At 45.4% G+C, this 23100-nt stretch overlaps 1 protein-coding gene across 1 annotated transcript in view; it reads left to right on the top strand.

Annotated features, from left to right (window-relative positions):
* Positions 1-22143, top strand: part of LOC126112715 (uncharacterized) — a 159323-nt gene extending 137180 nt beyond the window's left edge. Inside the window, exon 7 of the mRNA XM_049915013.1 lies at positions 22034-22143. Coding sequence (XP_049770970.1) covers positions 22034-22143 — 110 coding nt within the window. The remainder of the gene's footprint in view (positions 1-22033) is intronic.
* The last annotated feature ends 957 nt before the right edge of the window (positions 22144-23100 follow it).

Raw genomic sequence — 23100 nt, 5'->3', positions numbered from 1 at the left:
GTCGAATGGCGCTAGCTGCGCAGCATTTGTGCACCGCCGCCGTCAGTGTCAGCCAGTTTGCCGTGGCATACGGAGCTCCATCGCAGTCTTTAACACTGGTAGCATGCCGCGACAGCGTGGACGTGAACCGTATGTGCAGTTGACGGACTTGGAGCGAGGGCGTATAGTGGGCATGCGGGAGGCCGGGTGGACGTACCGCCGAATTGCTCAACACGTGGGGCGTGAGGTCTCCACAGTACATCGATGTTGTCGCCAGTGGTCGGCGGAAGGTGCACGTGCCCGTCGACCTGGGACCGGACCGCAGCGACGCACGGATGCACGCCAAGACCGTAGGACCCTACGCAGTGCCGTAGGGGACCGCACCGCCACTTCCCAGCAAATTAGGGACACTGTTGCTCCTGGGGTATCGGCGAGGACCATTCGCAACCGTCTCCATGAAGCTGGGCTACGGTCCCGCACACCGTTAGGCCGTCTTCCGCTCACGCCCCAACATCGTGCAGCCCGCCTCCAGTGGTGTCGCGACAGGCGTGAATGGAGGGACGAATGGAGACGTGTCGTCTTCAGCTATGAGAGTCGCTTCTGCCTTGGTGCCAATGATGGTCGTATGCGTGTTTGGCGCCGTGCAGGTGAGCGCCACTATCAGGACTGCATACGACCGAGGCACACAGGGCCAACACCCGGCATCATGGTGTGGGGAGCGATCTCCTACACTGGCCGTACACCACTGGTGATCGTCGAGGGGACACTGAATAGTGCACGGTACATCCAAACCGTCATCGAACCCATCGTTCTACCATTCCTAGACCGGCAAGGGAACTTGCTGTTCCAACAGGACAATACACGTCCGCATGTATCCCGTGCCACCCAACGTGCTCTAGAAGGTGTAAGTCAACTACCCTGGCCAGCAAGATCTCCGGATCTGTCCTCCATTGAGCATGTTTGGGACTGGATGAAGCGTCGTCTCACGCGGTCTGCACGTCCAGCACGAACGCTGGTCCAACTGAGGCGCCAGGTGGAAATGGCATGGCAAGCCGTTGCACAGGACTACATCCAGCATCTCTACGATCGTCTCCATGGGAGAATAGCAGCCTGCATTGCTGCGAAAGGTGGATATACACTGTACTAGTGCCGACATTGTGCATGCTCTGTTGCCTGTGTCTATGTGCCTGTGGTTCTGTCAGTGTGATCATGTGATGTATCTGACCCCAGGAATGTGTCAATAAAGTTTCCCCTTCCTGGGACAATGAATTCACGGTGTTCTTATTTCAATTTCCAGGAGTGTATTTGCTTCGGAGTACGTAGACATTCTCTTTCTGAAATCTCAGACGTTTTGCATTGGGTACAAATACATTCTGCTTTCCACAAATTCAGAAATTAATATTTAATTGAACAGTTTAGAGACACGTCTTAAATAGCAAGAAACGTGCACACTGGAACATGTTTCAAAACCATGAAGTGTCGACTGTACAATTTTGGCGATGTTAACTGTCTCTCTAGAAGTGCTAAATATAGTAGCACCAGAGATATTTAGAATCCATGTGGTATCTAAATCTGAATCATCCCGACCTACTGAACGTCTGTCTCGAGACATCATCGTTTCATTATCACATTCAGTATCATGTATTGTTCATACGTGCACAACACATCTTGATTTATTGAGTTACACCATCAATCACTATCTTTCACACGAGATTATGTAAGGGTCCCCTATCGCGCTTACAGAACGATATCTCCCGGCAACGCCTAACACTACAGACTGGCGTCACATTGCGTCTATCACCTCGGCAGCTATCATCTGAACAGTGATACGACTACAGAGTTACTAAATAAGATACCTAATTCGCAGTTGGGCTGCTGAAATGAAGGGGTATAAGGGAGCGAACTAATGGAATGTGTTCCGAAACACTCGCAAATTTTCTTATGAACTATTCTAGCGTTAACGGGGCTTGATAAATAATTTTATATGGTCGCTTGGATCTCTCTCTACCCGTTCAACGAACATTGGGTGGAGCAACTGGCACAAGAATATTATGTAAAATTACTCCAGCGCAAATAGGACGCGATGGAGTAAGAGGAAATGAGAAAGATGGAGGAAGGGCGTACGTGAACATCTTTAACTGAGTCGCTAGTTATCGAGATTTAGTATTTTGACAGAACCCATTAACGATCAACCCACGAAACATAATAGCAGGGGCAGCATGAGTCAAACGACAATGACACGGCTTTGCATGGCCTCCACGTTCAACCGACCTAACACCATGCGATTTTTTTCCTTTGGGCCTTAATCAGGGGTCTTGTTACGTGCCTCCGCTACCAGCAGACCTAACTGATTTAAGAAACCAGACTGAAGCAGCTGTTATTATCATCACTGAATACACACTTATCAACGTTTGGAAAGAACCCGGCTATAGACTTGATGTGTGCCGTGTGACAAATGGTGCTCACAATGAACATTTATAAGGTTCTTGGTAAAACTGAGTTGCTCTTTAATTTGACATATCATTTATAACTGTAAGTTTAATATAATAAATATTATAAAGCGTTAAAACCCCGATATTCATTTACAAACACCCTCTAATATACTTTATTAGTGATTTCACACGTAAATCGGCTACGTAGATATAAACTGTTAGCTAGGTAGGCAAAGCAACTGTTTTCTGTCGCCAAAAAAGCTACCTGTCGTTTTATATTAACGAAACATCTAAACCCCTACACTGTCTCCAACTAGCGGTCAATATCACCGGCTAAGCCACTGAACTGCATTGCGGCAGCAAGAGATGTCCCGCTCCTAATCCAGCAAAACTGTCTGTAGGCCAATCTTCACGGTTGCCTGTCGGATAGGTAGATTGTGGAGCTGTGTACGCCCGCGTCTATACTCCATAAGCCAACTTTTGCTGAATAGCTGAGGGAACTTTACATACTACGATCACTTCCCACCCTTTCCTCTTCAGTCGTGATTGTTGGTGGGCCTCCGTGTGTCCCTGAATAACTTAATTTTACATTCATAATCTTTTCGAGAAGTATACGTAGGAGGAAGAAATACATTGGTCGAGACTTCCAGGTAGATGCTCCTTGACTTACGGAAGGCGTTCGATACAGTTCCGCACTGTCGTCTGATAAACAAAGTAGGAGCCTACGGAACATCAGACCAGCTGTGTGGCTGGATTGAAGAGCTTTTAGCAGAACACAGCATGTTGTTCTCAATGGAAAGACGTCTACAGACGTTAAAGTAACTTCCGGCGTGCCCCAGGGGAGTGTTATGGAACCATTGCTTTTCACAATATATATAAATGACCTAGTAGATAGTGTCGGAATTTCCATGCGGCTTTTCGCGGATGATGCTGTAGTATACTGAGAAGTTGCAGCATTAGAAAATTGTAGCGAAATGCAGGAATATCTGCACCGGATAGGCACTTGGTGCAGGGAGTGGCAACTGACCCTTAACATAGACAAATGTAATGTATTGCGAATACACAGAAAGAAGGATCCTTTATTGTATGATTTTATGATAACGGAACAAACACTGGTAGCAGTTACTTCTGTAAAATATCTGGGAGTATGCGTACGGAACGATTTGAAGTGGAATGATCATATAAAATTAATTGTTGGTAAGGCGGGTGCAAGGTTGAGATTCATTGGGAGAGTCCTTAGAAAATGTAGTCCATCAACAAAGGAGGTGGCTTACAAAACACTCGTTCGACCTATACTTGAGTATTGCTCGTCAGTGTGGGATCCGTACCAGGTCGGGTTGACAGAGGAGATAGAGAAGATCCAAAGAAGAGCGGCGCGTTTCGTCACAGGGTTATTTGGTAAGCGTGATAGCGTTACGGAGATGTTTAGCAAACTATGTGGCAGACTCTGCAAGAGAGGCGCTCTGCATCGCGGTGTAGCTTGTTGTCCAGGTTTCGAGAGGGTTCGTTTCTGGATGAGGTATCGAATATATTGCTTCACTCTACTTATACCTCTCGAGGAGATCACGAGTGTAAAATTAGAGAGATTCGAGCGCGCACGGAGGCTTTCCGGCAGTCGTTCTTCCCGCGAACCATACGAGACTGGAACAGGAAAGGAGGTAATGACAGTGGCACGTTAAGTGCCCTCCGCCACACACCGTTGGGTGGCATGCGGAGTATAAATGTAGACGTAGACGCATGTACACACTCAGAACTTTAACAGCAAACCACTGGAACTGGGTGAGCGTCTCCGTAACGCTTTCGCGTGTATTAAACGAAACCGTGACGAAATACGCTGCTTTTCTTTGGACCTTCGCCATTTACTCTATCAAACCTATCTGCTAAGAATCCCAGATACTCAAGTATTCCTCGGAAGGTTTCGTGAGTTACCCCTCTTCATGGGCCATTACACTTTCTGCGGATTCTTTCAATGAATCTCAGTCTGGCATCACAATGAATCTCAGTCTGGCATCTTCGTTTCTAAGATTAGTTTTATGTGGCCGTTTGCTTTTGAATCTCTCCGTACGCATACTGCCAGATATTTAACGTATTTGACCGCTTTCAGTGATTCTTCGGGAATCATGTAATCATACAATAACGGAACTTTTCGCCTATTAATTCGCAACATGTTATATTTGTTTACGTTGATCTCATCTCTCACTCCGTGCACTAAGCGACGATTCTTTACTGGTCTTCCTGCATTTAGCTACATTTTTCTAACATGCGATTTGTGTATATACAACAGCACTATTCGCAGACAGCCTCATGGAGTTCCCATCCTTATACGCCAGATCATACGCTATGTGATCAAAGGTATCCGGACACCTGCCTGAAAACGACTTACAAGTTCGTGGCGCCCTCCATCGGTAATGCTAAATTCAATGTCGTGTTGGTCCACCCTTGGCCTTGATGACACCTTTCACTCTCAAAGGCATACCTTCAATCAGGTGCTGGAACGTTTCTTGGGGAATGGCAGCCCATTCTTTACGGAGCGCTGCACTGAGGAGAGGTATCGATGTCGGTCGGTGAGGCCTGGCACGAAGTCAGGGTTCCAAAACATCCCAAAGGTATTCTGTAGGATTCAGGTCAGGACTATGTGCAAAATGGCTCTGAGCACTATGGGACTTAACATCCGTGGTCATCAGTCCCCTAGAACTTAGAACTACTTGAACCTAACTAACCTAAGGACATCACACACATCCATGCCCGAGGCAGGATTCGAACCTGCGACCGTAGCAGTCACGCTTTTCCGGACTGCGCGCCTAGAACCGCTAGACCACCGCGGCCGGCGACTATGTGCAAGCCAATCCATTACAAGGATGTTATTGTCGTGTAACCACTCCGCCACAGGCTATATATTATGAACAGGTGGTCGATCATGTTGAAAGATGTAATCGCCATTCCCAAATTGCTCTTCCAGAGGGAAGCAAGAAGGTGCTTAAAACATCAATGGAGGCCTATGCTGTGATAGTGCCACGTAAAACAATAAGAGATGGAAGCCCTCTAAATGAAAAACACGACCACACCATAACACCACCGCCTCAGAATTTTACTGTTGGCACTACACACGCTGGCAGATGATGTTCACCGGGCATTCGCCATACCCACACCCTGCCATCGGATCGCCACTTTGTGTACCGTGATTCGTCACTCGACACAACGATTCCCACTGCTGAATCGTCTAATGTTTACGCTACGCTACTTACACCAAGCGAGACGTCGTTCCGCATTTACCGGCGTGATGTGTGGCTTATGAGCAGCCGCTCTAGCATATAATCCAATTTTTCTCGCGTCCCGCCTAACTGTCGTAGTACTTGCAGTGGATCCTGATGCAGCTTGGAATTCCTGTGTGATGGTCTGGTTAGATGTATAGATGTCTACCTATTACACATTACGACCATCTTCAATTGTCGGCGGTCTGTACGCTTTTGTGCTGTTCGTGTCGCTTCACGTTTCCACTTTACTATCACATCGGAAACAGTGGACCTAGGGATGTGTAGGAGTGTGGAAATCTCGCGTACAGATGTATGACACAAGTAACACCTAATCACCTGACATGTTCGAAGTCCGTGAGTTCCGCAGAGCGCCCCATTCTGTTCTTTCAAGATGTCTAATGACTACTGAGGTTGGTGATAAGGAGTACCCGGCAGTAGGTGGCAGCACAATGCACCTAATGTGAAAAACGTATGTTTTTGGGGGTGTCCGGTTACTTTTGATCACAAAGTGTATCTATGTGTTATAAACAGTAAAAGTCCTAATGCTGCCTTGAGGTACACCAAAGCTACTTTCACGTAAGTAGAGTTCTCTTCGTTATGTACGAAATGCTGTGAGCTATTTGCTACAAGCTCTTGAACACAATCATAAAGTTCGTCTGGTATTCGATACGGTGGTATTTTTTGATAGGAACTGTACTGAACGACTTTCAGAAGTAAAGGAACAAGGTATCGACCTACCGTCTTGTGAACGAACAGATCGCTGTTTGGAGGCCCCTAGCGTGGTTTCCTCGTGTGCTGGAGACGGTGCGGAGTGCTGGAGAGCTCGTGGCAGCGCTGGCCGGCCCACACGCGGTAACGGGATGACGCAGAGTCCGGCGCTGGTTTCGGGTGTCCGCCCGCACCTGCGGGGCTTCTCGCCCGCCCCCCGGTCCATCCACCGATAGCTGCACCACCAGCACTCACCACTGACGCCCACAGTTTACACCATCGTGCAGCGTCAGCATCGGTCATAATGTCACTTGTCTTTTTTTTTTGGATTGCAGATCTATGTACATTTCAGCTGACACTGCAGCTATCATCAGCTACCATGGAAGTAGTCATGTAGACTGAACGTAATTTAACGACACATGTTGTGGTTGTTGTGGTCTTCAGTCCTGAGACTGGTTTGATGCAGCTCTCCATACTACCCTATCCTGTCCAAGCCTCTTCATCTCCCGGTACCTGCTGCAGCCTACATCCTTCTAAATCTGCTTAGTGTATTCATCTCTTGGTCTCCCACTATGATTTTTACCCTCCACGCTGCCCTCCAAAACTAAATTGGTGATCCCTTGATGCCTCAGAGCATATCCTACCTACCGATCCCTTCTTCTAGTCAAGTTGTGCCACAAACTCCTCTTCTCCCCAATTCTATTCAATACCTCCTCATTAGTTATGTGATCTAACCATCTAATCTTCAGCATTCTTCCGTAGCACCACATTTCGAAAGCTTCTATTCTCTTCTTGTCCAAACTATTTATCGTCCATGTCATACATGGCTACACTCCATACAAATACTTTCAGAAACGACTTCCTGAAACTTAAATCAATACTCGATGTTAACAAAATTCTCTTCTTCAGAAATGCTTTCCTTGCCATTGCCAGTCTACATTTTATATCCTCCCTACTTCGACCATCATCAGTTATTTTGCTCCCCAAATAGCAAAACTCCTTTACTACTTTCTCTCATTTCCTAATCTAATTTCCTCAGCATCACCCGACTTAATTTGACTACATTCCATTATCCTCGTTTTGCTTTTGTTGATGTTCACCTTATAGCCTCCTTTCAAGACACTGTCCATTCCGTTCAACTGCTCTTCCAAGTTCTTTGCTGTCTCTGACAGAATTATAATGTCATCGGCGAACCTCAAAATTTTTATTTCTCCTCCATCGATTTTAATACCTATTCCGAATTTTTCTTTTGTTTCCTTTACTGCTTGCTCAATATACAGATTGAATAACATCGGGGACAGGCTACAACCCTGTCTCACTCCCTTCCCAACCACTGCTTCCCTTTCATGTCTCTCGACTCATAACTGCCATCTAGTTTCTGTACAAATTGTAAATAGCCTTTCGCCCCCTGTATTTGACCCATGCCACCTTCAGAATTTGAAAGAGAGTATTCCAGGCAACATTGTCAAAAGCTTTCTCTAAGTCTACAAATTCTAGAAACGTAGGTTTGCCATTCCTTAATCTTTCGTCTAAGGTAAGTCGTAGGGTCAGTATTGCCTCACGTGTTCCAACATTTCTACGGAATCCAAACTGATCTTCCCCGAGGTCGGCTTCTACCAGTTTTTCCATTCGTCTGTAAAGAATTCGCGTTAGTATTTTGCAGCTGTGATTTATTAAACTGATAGTTCGGTAATTTTCACATCTGTCAACACCTGCTTTCTTTGGGATTGGAATTATTATATTCTTCTTGAAGTCTGAGGGTATTTCGCCTGTTTCATACATCTTGCTCACCAGATGGTAGGGTTTTGTCAGGACTGGCTCTCCCAAGGCTGTCATTAGTTCTAACGGGATGTTGTCTACTCCCGGGGCCTTGTTTCGACTTAGATCTTTCAGTGCTCTGTCAAACTCTTCACGCAGTATCATATCCCAATCTAACTCAGGAATGTACAAGCATTAGTCCATTACTGGTCTCCCCAGTGTTTTCCTTAATCTTCTTGTCAATTCTCCTTAATATGACTCTCGTTACAGTCTTTGGAACATGACTTATGAAACTAGTTGTCCGATAGTATTTACAATTTTTCGCGTAGCACTTGTTAGGTAGAGGTACTTGAATGGTCTTAAATAGGTCGCCTGGCCTAATTCCTGTGTCAAAAATTTTGCTTACTAGCTCAGTCAATCTGGTTACTGAATTTGGACCGAAAATGTCCTCATGGTATTCTGTAACAGCCCAATGCTTTCTTTTCCCGGAGCTTCCAAATTGCTTTCTCCATCTCCAATTCAGTATCTTAGAACTTTGGTCTTCTTCATTCTGTTCCCATTCATCATCCAAAAGCAGTCTGGTGTTATCCGCCTGTGCACCATATAGAATACACCTACATCTACACGGATACTCTGCAAATCACATTTCAGTGCCTGGCAGAAGGTTCATCGAACCACCTCCACAATTCTCTATTATTCCAATCTCGTATAGCGCGCGTAAAGAATGAACACATATATCTTTCCGTACGAGCTCAGATTTCCCTTATTTTATCGTGGTGATCGTTCCTCCCTATGTAGGTCGGTGTCAACAAAATATTTTCGCATTCCGAGAAGAAAGTTGGTGATTGGAATTTCGCGAGAAGATTCCGTCGCAACGAAAAACGCCTTTCTTTTAATGATGTCCATCCCAAATACTGTATCATTTCTGTGATACTCTCTCCCATATTTCGCGATAATACAAAACGTGCTGCCTTTCTTTGAACTTTTTCGATGTACTCCGTCGCTCCTATCCGGTAAGGATTCCACACCGTGCAGCAGTATACAATAAGAGGACGGACAAGCGCAGTGTTGGCAGTCTCCTTCGTAGGACTGGTACATTTTCTAAGTGTCCTGCCAATAAAACGCAGTCTTTGGTTAGCCTTCCCCACAACATTTTCTATGTGTTCCTTCCAATTTAAGTTGTTCGTAATTGTAAAACCTAGGTATTTAGTTGAATTTACAGCTTTTAAATTAGACTGATTTATCGTGTCACCTAAGTTTAACGAGTTCCTATTAGCACATTAGCACCCATGTGGATGACCTCACACTTTCCGTTATTTAGGGTCAACTGGATAAGCGATAGCGTCATCTGCAAACAACCGAAGACGGCTGCTCAGATTGTCCCCCAAATCGTTTATATAGATAAGGAACAGCAAAGGGCCAATAACATTACCTTGAGGAACGCCTGAAATCACTTCTGTTTTACTCGATGACTTCCGTCAATTACAATATGGAAGAATGGATAACAGGAAGTACATTAAATAAAATGGATGAACGCAGGAACAGGAAAAACGAAAATTCGGAAGAAGGCAGAAAACTGAACAATGAATTAAGAAAGTTTAGTTATCGCGTCAGGCAGGATTGGAGAATGTGAGGAAATAAAAGAACTGGAAGAGAAAGGGAAATTGGAAGAAATGTATAGAAAAGTAAAATCCTTAACACGAAGTAAAGAAAGGAAATAAGCACTCAAGGAGTGTTAAAAAAATGGGAAGAAGTATTAGAGAGCCTGTATACAGAGAGAGTGGTCACAGGTGAAGTTGCCCGTGATCGGTTGATTAGCTTTGGCAGAAAATGGCGCCAAACGTCTCTCGCCCTTCCTATGTTCGCCGTGCTTTTGAGTTGAATTGAAGTTCAGAGGCCTTTGGAAACGATTAAAAGGTATTTGAATTATTGAGAGACTTGTTATGCGTTGTGCATGCAAGTTCGATTTAGTTGTCTATCGTTTTTAATACGTAATTAGCGTTTGCGATCTTAAATACGAGTTGAAATAATGAAGCGTTTTGTGATGAAGTCGGTAGACCTACATGTTTGAAGTAAACACGTTAGTAATCGCACAGTATTGTTTTTGACATCTGTAATTCGTTCTGCAGACGTTCGTAAACGATGCCAGGTCGTGCTGCATTTGGTTGTTCGAATAGAGGGAAGGTGGATTTCGCATGTTTGCGTTTCCACGCAATGAAGAAAGACGAATGCAGTGGGCAGTCGCAGTCAACAGGGCTGACATAAATCAAACAGGAGCCTTGTGGAAACCAACCAAGTACTCTTATCTATGCGAAGTAAGTCGTTTTTGCTTTTTACTACATATAAAACAACTTGCAATATACATAGTTATATTTGAAAACAGATCTGTAAATTGTCTGTGTGAAAATTAGTATAACACATTATTCTTATAAACAAAGGCATTTAACGTATGATTTCGCCATATTGTCTTGTGCTTTTGATTCGGTGTGTACTCCACTACTGGCCATTCAAAAGTCCCGCCCGCAGTTTGGCAGAAAAATGGCCGCCGTATCGTCCGGTTGGCCACTCTCTCCCTGTACAGGCTCTCTAGTCAGTATGTGTGGAAGAGTAAAAGAAAGTTTGGATGGATTGTGTGGAAGAGTTGTACAGATAACATCAGATTAGACTAGCGTGGACAGCTGCATCAAATGAGTCTTCAGTCTAGAGACCACAACGATAACAACTAGATTACTGACAAAAGAACTACGAAAAGTTATGTGAAAGCGAGACGTAAGTATGTGAGACCTGTCACAAGGAAACCCATACAGCAAGCCAAATTCCTCCAACCTAAGAGAAGTTATGCTGTCTGTTGACCGGCCGGCAATGTTTCAAATTTAAGTCGGAACTGGGGTGTCAGTTACAAATATAAAAACTATGTAACGCATCTATTTCACGTGTCATATACGGCGCTACTGCAGCTAGGCAATGTGACAGGTTTCCTTACAGTACGCATTCGCAATAAGCGTCCTTGGACGGAGCAACCTTTGATCTGAAAAGATCTAGGTGAACGCTATGTCCAATAGGCGAGCTGTTTCGCAAAGGCGGGCGATCGTGACTAGCCGTGCTGCTGCGGCGGCGGCGGCGGTAACTAGCCATACGGAGCTAGCCCAAGGCCGTCCTAGCAGCCGGCCTTCTGTCGTAAGCATTCTGCACTTTCACAAATGCCATTATCGGCCACCATCTCCTATACAGCACACCACTCGCGAGAGAGACACAGATTCCACATTGGCTGCTATTGTTCACTGAGGGTGAACCGGAAGTGGGAGCATGTGATGTGTAATGAAACTGGTCTGTGCGTTAAATACGATACTGTTCCAGACAACGTAGAAAGGTGATGGAGAGAAGTAGCCCGCCGGAAAAATATTAGCACACCTGTAAAGACGACATCGAATTTGATACGATGACTGCTTATGCCACGTGATTTTTTTTATACTGTGTAGTGTGCGCTGAAGAGATCAGCCTTGATGACTTATTCTTCTAGGATGGGATGTAAGGATAAAACACTTTATTTATTACACATTCATTTAGGCTTGGGCACTCAATGGGTCCTTTAGCCTGCTGTCTTTGGTGATGTCTATCTCCTGTGGATGGTGGTGACATGTGTCTAGGCTGTTATGTGTGACTGCTTCCTCATGTTATGACAGATCGGCTATGGGAGGGTGAAACGTTATTGACTTCGGTACTCAATATTTGTGCCATCTTGCAGGCTTTATCGTTCCTACCGATTCTAATTGTCGAACTTCGTCCCTAAGGCATCGATTTTGTCAAAAACTCGTAGAGCCTTGTCATGGACCTTCTCTTGTATAGTGGTCTCGTGGAATGCGGTGCGGATGTCGACGTTTCTTGTCCAGCATGGAGCTCCTGTGATCCATCGGTAGCAAATGTTTTGCAGCGTTTGGAGTCTGTTGTAGTTGGAGATGCACGTAGTTTAAAAAAATGGCTCTGAGCACTATGGGACTTAACTTCTGAGGTCATCAGTCCCCTAGTACTTAGAACTACTTAAACGTAACTAACCTAAGGACAGCACACACATTCATGCCCGAGGCAGGATTCGAACCAACGACCGCAGCGATCGCGCGGTTCCATACTGTAGCGCCTAGAACCGCTCGGCCACCCTGGCCGGCTACGCACGTAGTTCCCCACGAGGTGGAGCCATTTAACATTGTGGGTTCCACCGTTGCCCTATACAAAAATGATCGGGCCATCTTCTGGGCTGCCGTCTTCTTGTCGTCAATATGCTGCGTAAAGAGCAATTTTTTGTCAAGGTAGACACCGAGATACTTCACTCCCGGCGACCATGGGATAAAATGATCAGCTATTTGGAGTCTGTCGTTCAGAACTGGTTTCCTCCGCGTGAACATAGCGGCTGCCGTCTTCGTCTGGTTGATCGTTATCTTATTTTGCAGCGCCCAGCGTTCCATTACAGCAAGTTGTCGTTGCATCCTAGCGATTAGCTGGTCCAAGTGTCGTCCAGTCACCAGAAAGGCCATATAGTCTGCACAAAATCTCGCCGTTACAACTGGGACCGTTGGGATGTCATTTGCATATAAGTTGAAAAGCAGAGGCGAAATGACAGAGCCCTGAGGAGATCAGTTTCATTTCGGAGTTTTTATCGTCGACCCGGACATACAGTTTCCTGTCCTGCAGAAAGTTGTCTATGAGTCCAATGTAACAATCCGCAATAGGGGTAGTGCGATGTAGTTCGACTGCCACGTGAGGGATAGTGGTACAATGGTTTCAACGCTTTACGCCAGCAGATGGCGTAGTGACACAGCTACCGGAGCGCCATCTGTGTCTAACCTTTAATAGGGAACGCTCAGAGCCAGGAGGCTCAGTGTGGTGCAAACATGTGGAGCAAGCAGGCATCACGCCACGGAGAACAGACTTTGAAAGGGGTCAAATTGTGGCCTTCGTGAGTGGCAGGCGTCGGCCGCTGTGGTCGAGCGGTTCAAAGCCGCTACAGTCCGGAACCGCGCTGCTCATACGGTCGCAGGTTCGAATCTGCCTCGGGTATGGATGTGTGTGATGTTCTTAGGATAGCTAGGTTTAAGTAGTTCTAAGTCTAGGGGACTGATGACCTCAGATGTAAAGTCTCATAGTGCTTAGAGCCGTTTGAACCATTTTGAGTGGAAGGTGGTCCTTTAGAGAACTTCCACACAAGTGCTGTGTTAATTGTGCAACGATGGCTGGTATCAGTGGTCACGTAAAATTTGTCACACCGGTAGATGGTGTTCTGTACGTCCACACAGTACACGCCTGCCAGGATCGTCGTATAGTATGGGCACCAGTGGCAGATCGTACAGCTATTACAGAACAGATAAGAGGGCTTGTGAGCCAAGTCGTGTCAACACGAACTGTTGCTAACCGGTTATTAGCTGTGGCACGCACCTTATAGCACGTCTTCCACTCATGCCACGGCTCCAACTGTTGCCGTCAGAGGACCACTTGGAATGGCGCGCCGCGCTCTTGGACGATGAAAGTGATGCTCGTTCGCGCGTGCGACGTAGACCTAGGCAGCGCTGTCTCGTCGAGTGCATTCGTCTAAGACACACTGGCCCCTCCCAAGCGTTATGGTCTGGGGTGCCTAAGCTACAACCCTCGTTCACCTTTGGTGCTTCTGGAAAGGACCCTACCCATTGGTCGGTACGTGCAGAATGTCGTTAGACCCGTTCTTTTGCCCTTTTTGCAACTGGAACGTGATATGTTGTTCCAAAAATGTAATGCTCGCCCACACACTGCCCACGAAACTCAATGTGCTCTGCAAGACGTATCGCTACTTCCCTAGCCAGCACGATCTCCAGACTTGCCTCCAATTGTGTGGGTACGATGGGACGCCAAGTGACTCTTGCGACTCATCAACCAACATCTCTTACAGAACTGCGTGAAAAGGTCAGCAGGCGTGGCATAACGTATCCAGGAAAGTATTCGCCATCTGTACGATCGACTGCATGACTGAGTCAGCGCGTGCATTGCCGCCTGTGGATGCTACACCACGTACGAATATGAGTCTTTCAGCATGGGGCCGGCTGCTGTGGCCGAGCGGTTCTAGGCGCTTCAGTCCGGAACCGCGCTGCTACTCCGATCGCAGGTTCGAATCTTGCTTCGGGCATGGATGTGAGCGATGTCCTTAGGTTAGTTAGGTGTAAGTAGTTCTAAGTCTAGGGGACTGATGACCTCAGATGTTGTCCCATAGTTCTGAGAATCATTTGAACCAATACCTCAGCATGGGTAGATACTTGATGCCTCTCAAACGCTTGTTACTGATCAGTAATGTAATCATTTCATGTACTCCACATGCAATGTTGCAACAATAAATTTTGAGTGAAATGGAAAACTATAAAAGGGTGTACTACGTTTTTCGTCAGTGTGTTATTGCTGTTCACAGACGATTCATTAGGCGCAAACGGATAGGCGAACAAATTGGTTGTCACTTTTCCAAGGAACGACACTCCGTTCACCTCTGAGGAGATTTCGGGATACAGAAAGAAATCGCCGGCGGCATGAACCGCCCCAACATTTTCTTGAATGCGATGTAAGGAAGCCATTGAAAATCTCATTCAGTACTGTTATACATGATTTGCATATCTCCACTCCCAAATATATAATGTTCCTTGAACTATCGCAATACTTCGCTTTGTAATAAGAGGAGATATCATGTAACGAAACGAGCGATACAAGAGGGGCAAGAGGCAGATAATAAATATCGACAAACAGAAACTGAAGGAAAACTTAACACAAACTGGCAAGCAAATGCTCTAAATAAAGAGTAGTATTATAGATACAGGGACCAAGCGACAGAAATCTTACTCGACAACTGTATGTCCAGACGATTATTTAAAGATTGCAGTTTAATAACGGATACTACAAGAAATATCATTTTGAATGTGTGTGACGTATACGATAAAACTGAAGAAGATGTCAATCACGTCTTGTTAGGGTGTAACACGTTGTCACTGGCGATCAGTAAATTAAAAAAGCCGCTCATGAACCTGAACTGCGATCTACACATCTGCCTGAAGACGCTGTTCATATCAGACTCGCTTAAGCATACAGAGCAGTATCTATTTAAGAAACGTAGAACTTTCAAATTTCTCTCTTTTAAGTGCAATAAGACAAGGATCCAGCTTCTAAAGTGGATCTAGCACATTGGATCACTTGCAAGTTATGAACCACACTGAAGAATACGTCAATACGTAAAAACTGATACCTTACTGGTTGAAATAAATAATTTTATCGTGCCTGATGACGATCGGTTGTCTGAAAATGGTACAGAATGAATGTTCACTTCATTAGCATCCTTGACTGTTCTTCAATATGAGTTTCTACACCTTACATTTTCTTGATACCACTGTACTGTTTACCTCCGGTGCATATACATTTCAACAAGAAATGCAAGAAATAAACGGAGTAAGTTTGACATTAGGTGTGAAAATATGTTTAATGTAACTAAAATAACGTCCCACCAACACATCGAATAGAAAACTGTGCAAATAAAAAAAAAAACAACAGAAAGTTACAGAATAAGCTGACAAGTATTTGTATCTAGGACAGCTGAAGGCCACTGGATGGACAAGGAAAGAAGTACACAAAAGAATAAAAGTTGTCTAAGTGCTTTTGGTAAACTGAATGTAGTTTTCAAAACGAAGATGCCAGTGTATCTGAAACGGTGAAGTTGCACAAACAATGTATTTATCTACTCTTATTTGCCGGCCGGAGTGGCCGAGCGGTTAAAGGCGCTACAGTCTGGAACCGCACGACCGCTACGGTCGCAGGTTCGAATCCTGCCTCGGGCATGGATGTGTGTGATGTCCTTAGGTTAGTTAGGTTTAAGTAGTTCTAAGTTCTAGGGGACTTATGACCACAGCAGTTGAGTCCCATAGTGCTCAGAGCCATTTTTTTTACTCTTATTTGCGGCAGTGAGACAACAAAAATATCAAGATCGTCAGATGCGTGAAGCTTACTCAGCCACAGATTCACGCTGCGAACTACTAGGGGAGACGGAAGACGTATGTGAACGAGTAATTCCAGGTTAAGTAATTGGATTAAAATTTAAAAAAAAAAACAATGTTATGAATTCTAAGGAAACTACTGGTACTCATTCAGAAATTGAAATTTATGTAGCTGCTCGATATGTCATAGAAAAGAGACAAGAACCCGACAGAAAGAGAGGAAACAACTAAGCGAATTGCGAGCTAAAAGGCTTCTTTACAAGTGTCAGCTTCCGTACCTCGTGAACGTACCACCTTGCACAAGTACTAAGCCACGGAGTCCTCCGTCCCGGATGACGACGTAAATTGTGTGTTTCCAAACCGTAGCGTGCGTTGCACAAACTCCGTGTCCCGCACTTCGCGAGCTCCGCGCCGTTCAAAGCGCGAACTCTCGGTGATACGGCCGGTGCGGCTTTAAGCACCTGTAACCTAATCTGGCTCGCTGACAAGGACGCCTACACCTTAAGTAATTTATCGCCTCTCCGGAGTGCGCCGTCCTTACTTCCTAGGGTAGCTATTGGGAAACAGAACAAAGCCAGGCGCCAGGACAAAAGCGCGACGGCTAATGCCGACTATTTGATTCCGGCGCACCTGTGAGCGGTTTATAAGACTTCACAGGCGCGCTGAATAAGCTGAACACTTAAGTTCACTGATACTGGGCTACAACGTTCAGCCTTCCTAAAAGTCTCCGAAATATAAAGCCTCTGTACACTACCTACACGCTATTTACTTTCATAAATAATAACACTCTGACCAAGTAGTATGTTTGCCAAATCCTGTGATTAAACAATACCATACTACAGTAGAAACCACAACGCTGTTTCAGAAAGCTGTTTGTATTATTATTATTGGCATGATATCCTGCTCTTTCATGCTGTTTCAAAGTACTGACTTAAAGCAACATATTAGTGAGCCTTTGTAAAAATTACTGTTTTGAAGTAGTGTGAAGGAGTCGCCCTCCGTTTCTGGAGGTGGCGCCACTGTGGCAATCGCAGCTTTGGTGTCTCCCTCTGGTGGGAAACGGGAAAGGCTGCCTGTTCACGTGCATTTAATGGGCGCTATGAGCTCGCCAGTCGGTCAGTCTGGGGTCAGTCTCTCGTCCCCAACTTGCTAGTCTGTCGCTTGTCCGCATTTGTTAGGCAGTTAGTGTCTGTCTGTCGTTCGGAGTGCTAGTATGTGTGTCGTTCGGATCAACCTTTAAAGCCGGCAGAATGAGAGTCTTTCCACTCCGCCAGTAAGAGAACTCAGCGAGTGGTCGCCCGGTCGGGGCTTAGTTCCTGCATCTGAATCTGCGCGTTACGCCGCCAGTCTGCTCGAGTTTGCTCAGGCACGATCGGTTGGTCGGTCGCGCACTGAGACACAAGATGACTTGTCCGTCACGAGCGTCGGCGCATGTGAGGTCGCCACGTGAGTCCAGTGGGCCGCGCCGTATAGCGAGGGGTAGTGGCTTCGCGGTCTACACGAGAGCAATCGGAGTCAACCCACGACATCGGTCTGGCCGGTGCGAGCTGCGACGCCGTGAGACGGGAGATCGGCGCGCCTTCCTGTGTCCGTTGAAGCGGCTGGCAGCGGACGGTTCGGGAGAGCGATTTGGGGGAGCTGCGCCAGGTCTTCTCGAGAAATCACAGTTTATTAGAGGTTAAGTGATTGGTGATATGTTGTGAGATTTACTCTTGTTAAATTCTACTAGTTTTCTTGGTCAGTCTCTCGTCCCCAGCTTGCTCGTCTGTCTCTCATCCGCATTTATTAGACAGTTAGTGTCTGTCTGTCGTTTCGGAGCTGCCTCTGTCATGTTTGTCGGGTTTGGTGTGTTAACGAACTTATTGCTGGGAGTCTAACGGCTTAATTCCTGAAATATGTTTTGACCTTGCCTATCATCTTGAGAGGCGGTATCTGTGTACTGTAGAGCATCTTAACTTGTTTGACCAACTCTGTAGAATTTTATATAAGATTGCATTTCATGGTCTTTTATTTAAATGATCATTTTAGTACATAAAGTTGCCACCCTTTCACCGTAAGACTTTTCTTAGAAGTTAAAATCAAATTGCACCTTGGGTGGCAAAGTTAATATTTTAATTTTTAGTGTTTTGTACCATTTCCATCCCTCCTACGAGGGGGCATAGTTTGTGTACTTGTGTGAATTGTTAAAACTTTTAGTTTAAAGTAATCTGGTGTGTTGCAGATTTTCACCAGTGTAGTCTTTCAGAGGCTGTTGTGAGTGGTCAAAACTACGGCCGTGTCTAAAGGGGAGCGGCAAGGTTCTCTGCCCGAAAATAAGATACAGTCAAAACCTGTTTCTTTCTTCCTCTGAATAAATTGTAACTTGATATTTAGAGGATACTTTCTGATTATAATTTTAAATCTGTTTCTTTAAAAAAATGCTTTTAGGCATGATTAAAGTGAATAAAATTCCCAATTGTTAAATGCAATTTGATTATGATTTCATCAGTTACTCCCTGGCAACTACTTCCACGCTTACATAGCGTGATTAAATGTGTTAATGTTCTTGATGAATCGCTAGTAAACGAAATAAATTCTTACGTATATTCTTTGAAAATAAATCACGTTTCAGTTAGAAAACTGTATTCTGTATTGTGGAACACAAACTCACGTTCTAGTGACACGCAGTACCCCTCTTTTCGCCGTAAGATGGCGGTGGCGCATCTCCGAAAGCGATGGGATGTGATAAATGATTAGGGTTTAGCGTCCCGTCAGCAATGCGGTCATTAGAGACGGGTAATCTTTGGTGAGCCATTCTGATCTGTGACCATTCAGCCACAGGCCACAACCCGTGGAGACTCATATGAACTGTGTCCATGGCGTTCGTTCGATGGCGTCCTAGATGCAGACAACTGGATTTACATTATGGAAGCTGGGGAAACCAAATACGCAGCCCGATACAACAGTGTGTTCAATTCGCTCTCTCTTCGACGAGTCAGTACCTAATTTACTTGATCGTGAGTGTACTGGACATTCACATAAAGCTGTTGAATCACCAATAAAGCGAACAGTCGACTTCTCAGAGAGGAAACTTTGAAGTTTCGTAACAGATACGCACTTTAGCGCCAACACTGGCACGATGACGCCACAGGCAAAACAAATACTGCGCGACAAAAAAGTACAGACATGAGGTATCCGTTGTGAGCTCAATCATTGTTTACATTGATAATTAATTGAAACCCTCAGCTGCCGACGGATTTTGTTGATATACCTAGATGGGGACAGCTGAAAATGTGTGCCCCGACCGGGACTCGAACCCCGGGATCTCCTGCTTACATGGCAGACGCTCTATCCATCTGAGCCACCTAGGTAACAGATGAATAGCGCGACTGCAGGGACTTACCCCTTGCACGCTTTCAGCTGTCCCCATCGAGGTATATCAGCAACACCTGTTCGGCAGCTGAGGGTTTCAATTAATTATCATTTATTCTAGAGAAGATGCACGGTCATTAATGGTATCTGTTCTTTCGAGAACTTTCTATCTTCATATATATTGTTTACATTATTAGCGACTCAAATCTGAAGCCATTTTTTCACACAAGGAACTTCGACCGACTACCACAGCAACGAGCATATAGACGTTTTAACGCCAAAGAGCTAAAGTCGTTGAAAAACAAGTCCGTAGTGCCAGAGAGAAGTCCGTAAGTATAGCCCAAGACAATAATGTGTGATCGTTGCACTGTTTAAGACACAGAAAGACGCATTACTGCATGATTATGAGGTTGTAGAACAATCACTAGAAGCAGAATACATCCATAACATATTTAGGATGATTTTATGCGTAACGACCACATAAACCAAGGTTACTAAATAATAAGGTTGGGCAGTAAGCGCTGTGCTCTGCCGTTAGCTGGCCTAGTGACGTCAGCGTGGAAGCAAGCGCTCACAAGCAGACGACACGGTATGCGCGTTTACGTCAAGTTTTTGGCGAAAGATTTTGTTTATACCAGAAATGAGATGTTAAACTGCTTTTCTGCTGCTAAAATATTACAGTTAAAACTGATAAGTTATATTCTTTTGCAGCTTATGTCTTACGCATCGGTAAAATATCAGATCACGACCACACTGACACACACTTGAAATTCGAAACCTCGGCTCAAATAAATCAGAAACTATTCATTTAATCGCATTGAAATGAATTTACTTAAGAGCTCGAAGTTGCACACACTTGTTTGTAAGAACAGCATTCCTTCTTTCTAATGCCGCTATAGTATTCATCAAAGTAACTTTATCTGTGTCTGAAAAGAAACTGTCATCTGTACATGCGCTCTTATTATAATGTTTCTTATTTGGTGACAGCTTTTCCAGAGTTTCCAGAGATCTCTTGTGTAGTTCTCGTTTCTTATACTGTTTGGTTCTGTCTTCTGTAGCGGGTGACACATTGACAGTCGCACTACTGCACGGCAAATTGCACGAAGGAACTTCATCTGGCTTGAGCATTCTTTTTCGGGGCAAATTAAGAAATTCAGACTGTAAATCCCTTAAATAATCAATTTCTGCGAAATGGCGAGAGCATATTCGTGCATGCGCAACATTCACACTGTCTTTCCTACAACATTTCGACAACCATAGTTTTTTGTAATGTTTCATTACGCCGGAAACCGTGATACATTACGTCAGTTCCCTTTGTGCTCCGGTTGTAGGAAAAACAGCCCGTAACAGCACAGCCTGGCATTGTAAAAATTAATTTTCTCACTCACTTGTAGATTCTCCAATAAGAATTTCACAGGACGAACCATAAACTATAGAGCTGACGAACAAAATATTGATCCCGCTGTCAACTATTTCAGTTCCGAATGAAATATCAAAAAAAAAATGGTTCAAATGGTTCTAAGCACTATGGGACTTAACATCTTAGGTCATCAGTGCCCTAGAACTTAGAACTACTTAAACCTAACTAACCTAAGGACATCACACACATCCATGCCCGACGCAGGATTCGAACCTACGACCGTAGCAGTCGCACGGTTCCGGACTGAGCGCCTAGAACCGCGAGACCACCGCCGCCGGCTAATGAAATATCAATTACAGCAAAAACCGTAACACTCCCGAATTCCGAATGTTTCCGCTGTTGACTGAGTACCTCAGAAGAAAGAACTCAATCAAAATACTCCTTCATACACAACACAACAAAAACAATCACACGCAATTCGAACTGTGTACTGTTTGGCACAGCTGCTTCCATCGTGACGTCATGCGCACAACTGAGAAAACACGTTGCTTTCTGCGCCCCCCTGGCATAAACCTAATCGCAGGAAAGACTGGGGCCCGACCGATTCACTGCAAGTATCGCCAGGAAATTCATTCCATCAACAATGAATATAACTTGTCTGTATGGGATCCGTACTAGCTAGGATTGATGTAGGAAACACAGAAGATCCAAAGAAAAGTAGCGCGTTTCGTTACAGGTTCATTTAGATAGCACGAAAGCGTCAGAGATGATCAACTAACACCAGTTGCGAACGAGTTTTAGCCGGTAGTTTCATTTCGGCGAAAAAATACAAACGACTAAATCCACACGATATTCTAGGCGATAGTCACAGTCTTTTTCCCTAATTAATAGTAAATAACGAAGGTAGCTTTTAAAAGTAGGCGAAAATTGTGCAAAGAGTTTCCCTGAAGCACGACAAGCATCGGAAATGAGGCACAAATTTCATACAAGTAGCAAAAGCTGTGATTGCTGCGTGAGGCCACGCAATAATTGGCGGCAGGTGAAGGTTGGTGCGGACGTGCACCGGAAGAAAGGAAGCGCCGCATAAGGGATGATTGGGCGATGTCAATGGCCGGGCGGGGTGGGTGCAGGGGTGGGGGCGCTATCGGCGGATAAAGAAGCGCGTAGCCGCTATTATCCGCGCGGCCCCATTGTGGCCCACAGAGGCGGAGGCCCTCGTCCTCATCGCTGCCGACCCAAGGAGCCGGCCAGCCGCGCCGCCGCCGCCGCTCCACGACGCGACGGCTCCAACAAAAATGTCCACGCTTGCTTGACTTTTGCGAGATGTTCATGACACAGACGATAGCAGCTTAGATGAAACACTTAAGCGCTAGTTCCTATACCCATACGTAAGCAGGATACTGTCCTGGGAGGATGTTTCTGCAGCATCGACATTTTTGAAGTAAGCTACAAAATACCGATCGCCGAAGCGGTCGTTTTATTTCAAAGCGCATATTACGGAATTATAAATGAAATACGATATTCCTACGCGTAGTCGAGAAGTAATGATGGCTTACTCGTATCATTTGTAGAAACAGACCAACAGACAGCTCATGCGGAGTCGCGCCACCATCCAGCAGAAAAGAACGCTTTGCTGCGTACGCTGACAGCCCGAGTTCACCGGATTTGCGGCGATGGCAACCTCCAACATGAACTGAATGACCTCCAGACAATACTCCGTACGGCTGGATACAGCAACAAGAACATATAGCGAACTATGAGGTACGGTGAAGATTACACAGAAGAGCCTCTTCCTGTTCCTCGCTTACGTAAGAGGCGTCAGCGACCATGTGGGCAAGGTGTTCAGCTGCGGAGGAATTGAACACTATTCCAGAGCGGCCGCAAGATAGAGACCTCTCGAGGCCCACGGAGGATTCCGTAGACGCTCTCCACAGTGCAGACGTCTACGAACTTCGATGTGAACGGCGAAGTCTACGCTGGTGAAACCGGGGAGACCAATTGACACTTGAATGTCGGAACAAGAATGCTACGAACGACTGGAGCAACACGACAAATCGGCAACAGTTGAACACCACCAGGACTGTAGTCGATCTATTAATTTTCGAGAACCTTGCGTGCTTGCTCGGCAGCCGTGGTTGCAGAAGTAAAAAGTAAAAGATGCTATCGAAGCAATTAAACACCCTAATGATAAGGGAGGTTGGGTGGGATGGCTACAAGTTGCGACGGCCTTGCTCCAGCAGTCACAGTCCAACGGGCCACTTGTGTTCGCC

The sequence above is a fragment of the Schistocerca cancellata genome, chromosome 1 (assembly GCF_023864275.1).
Source record: "Schistocerca cancellata isolate TAMUIC-IGC-003103 chromosome 1, iqSchCanc2.1, whole genome shotgun sequence".
Classification (NCBI taxonomy): domain Eukaryota; kingdom Metazoa; phylum Arthropoda; class Insecta; order Orthoptera; family Acrididae; genus Schistocerca; species Schistocerca cancellata.
The sequence above is the reverse complement of the archived record's forward strand: the minus strand, read 5'-3'. Positions and strand labels throughout refer to the sequence as shown.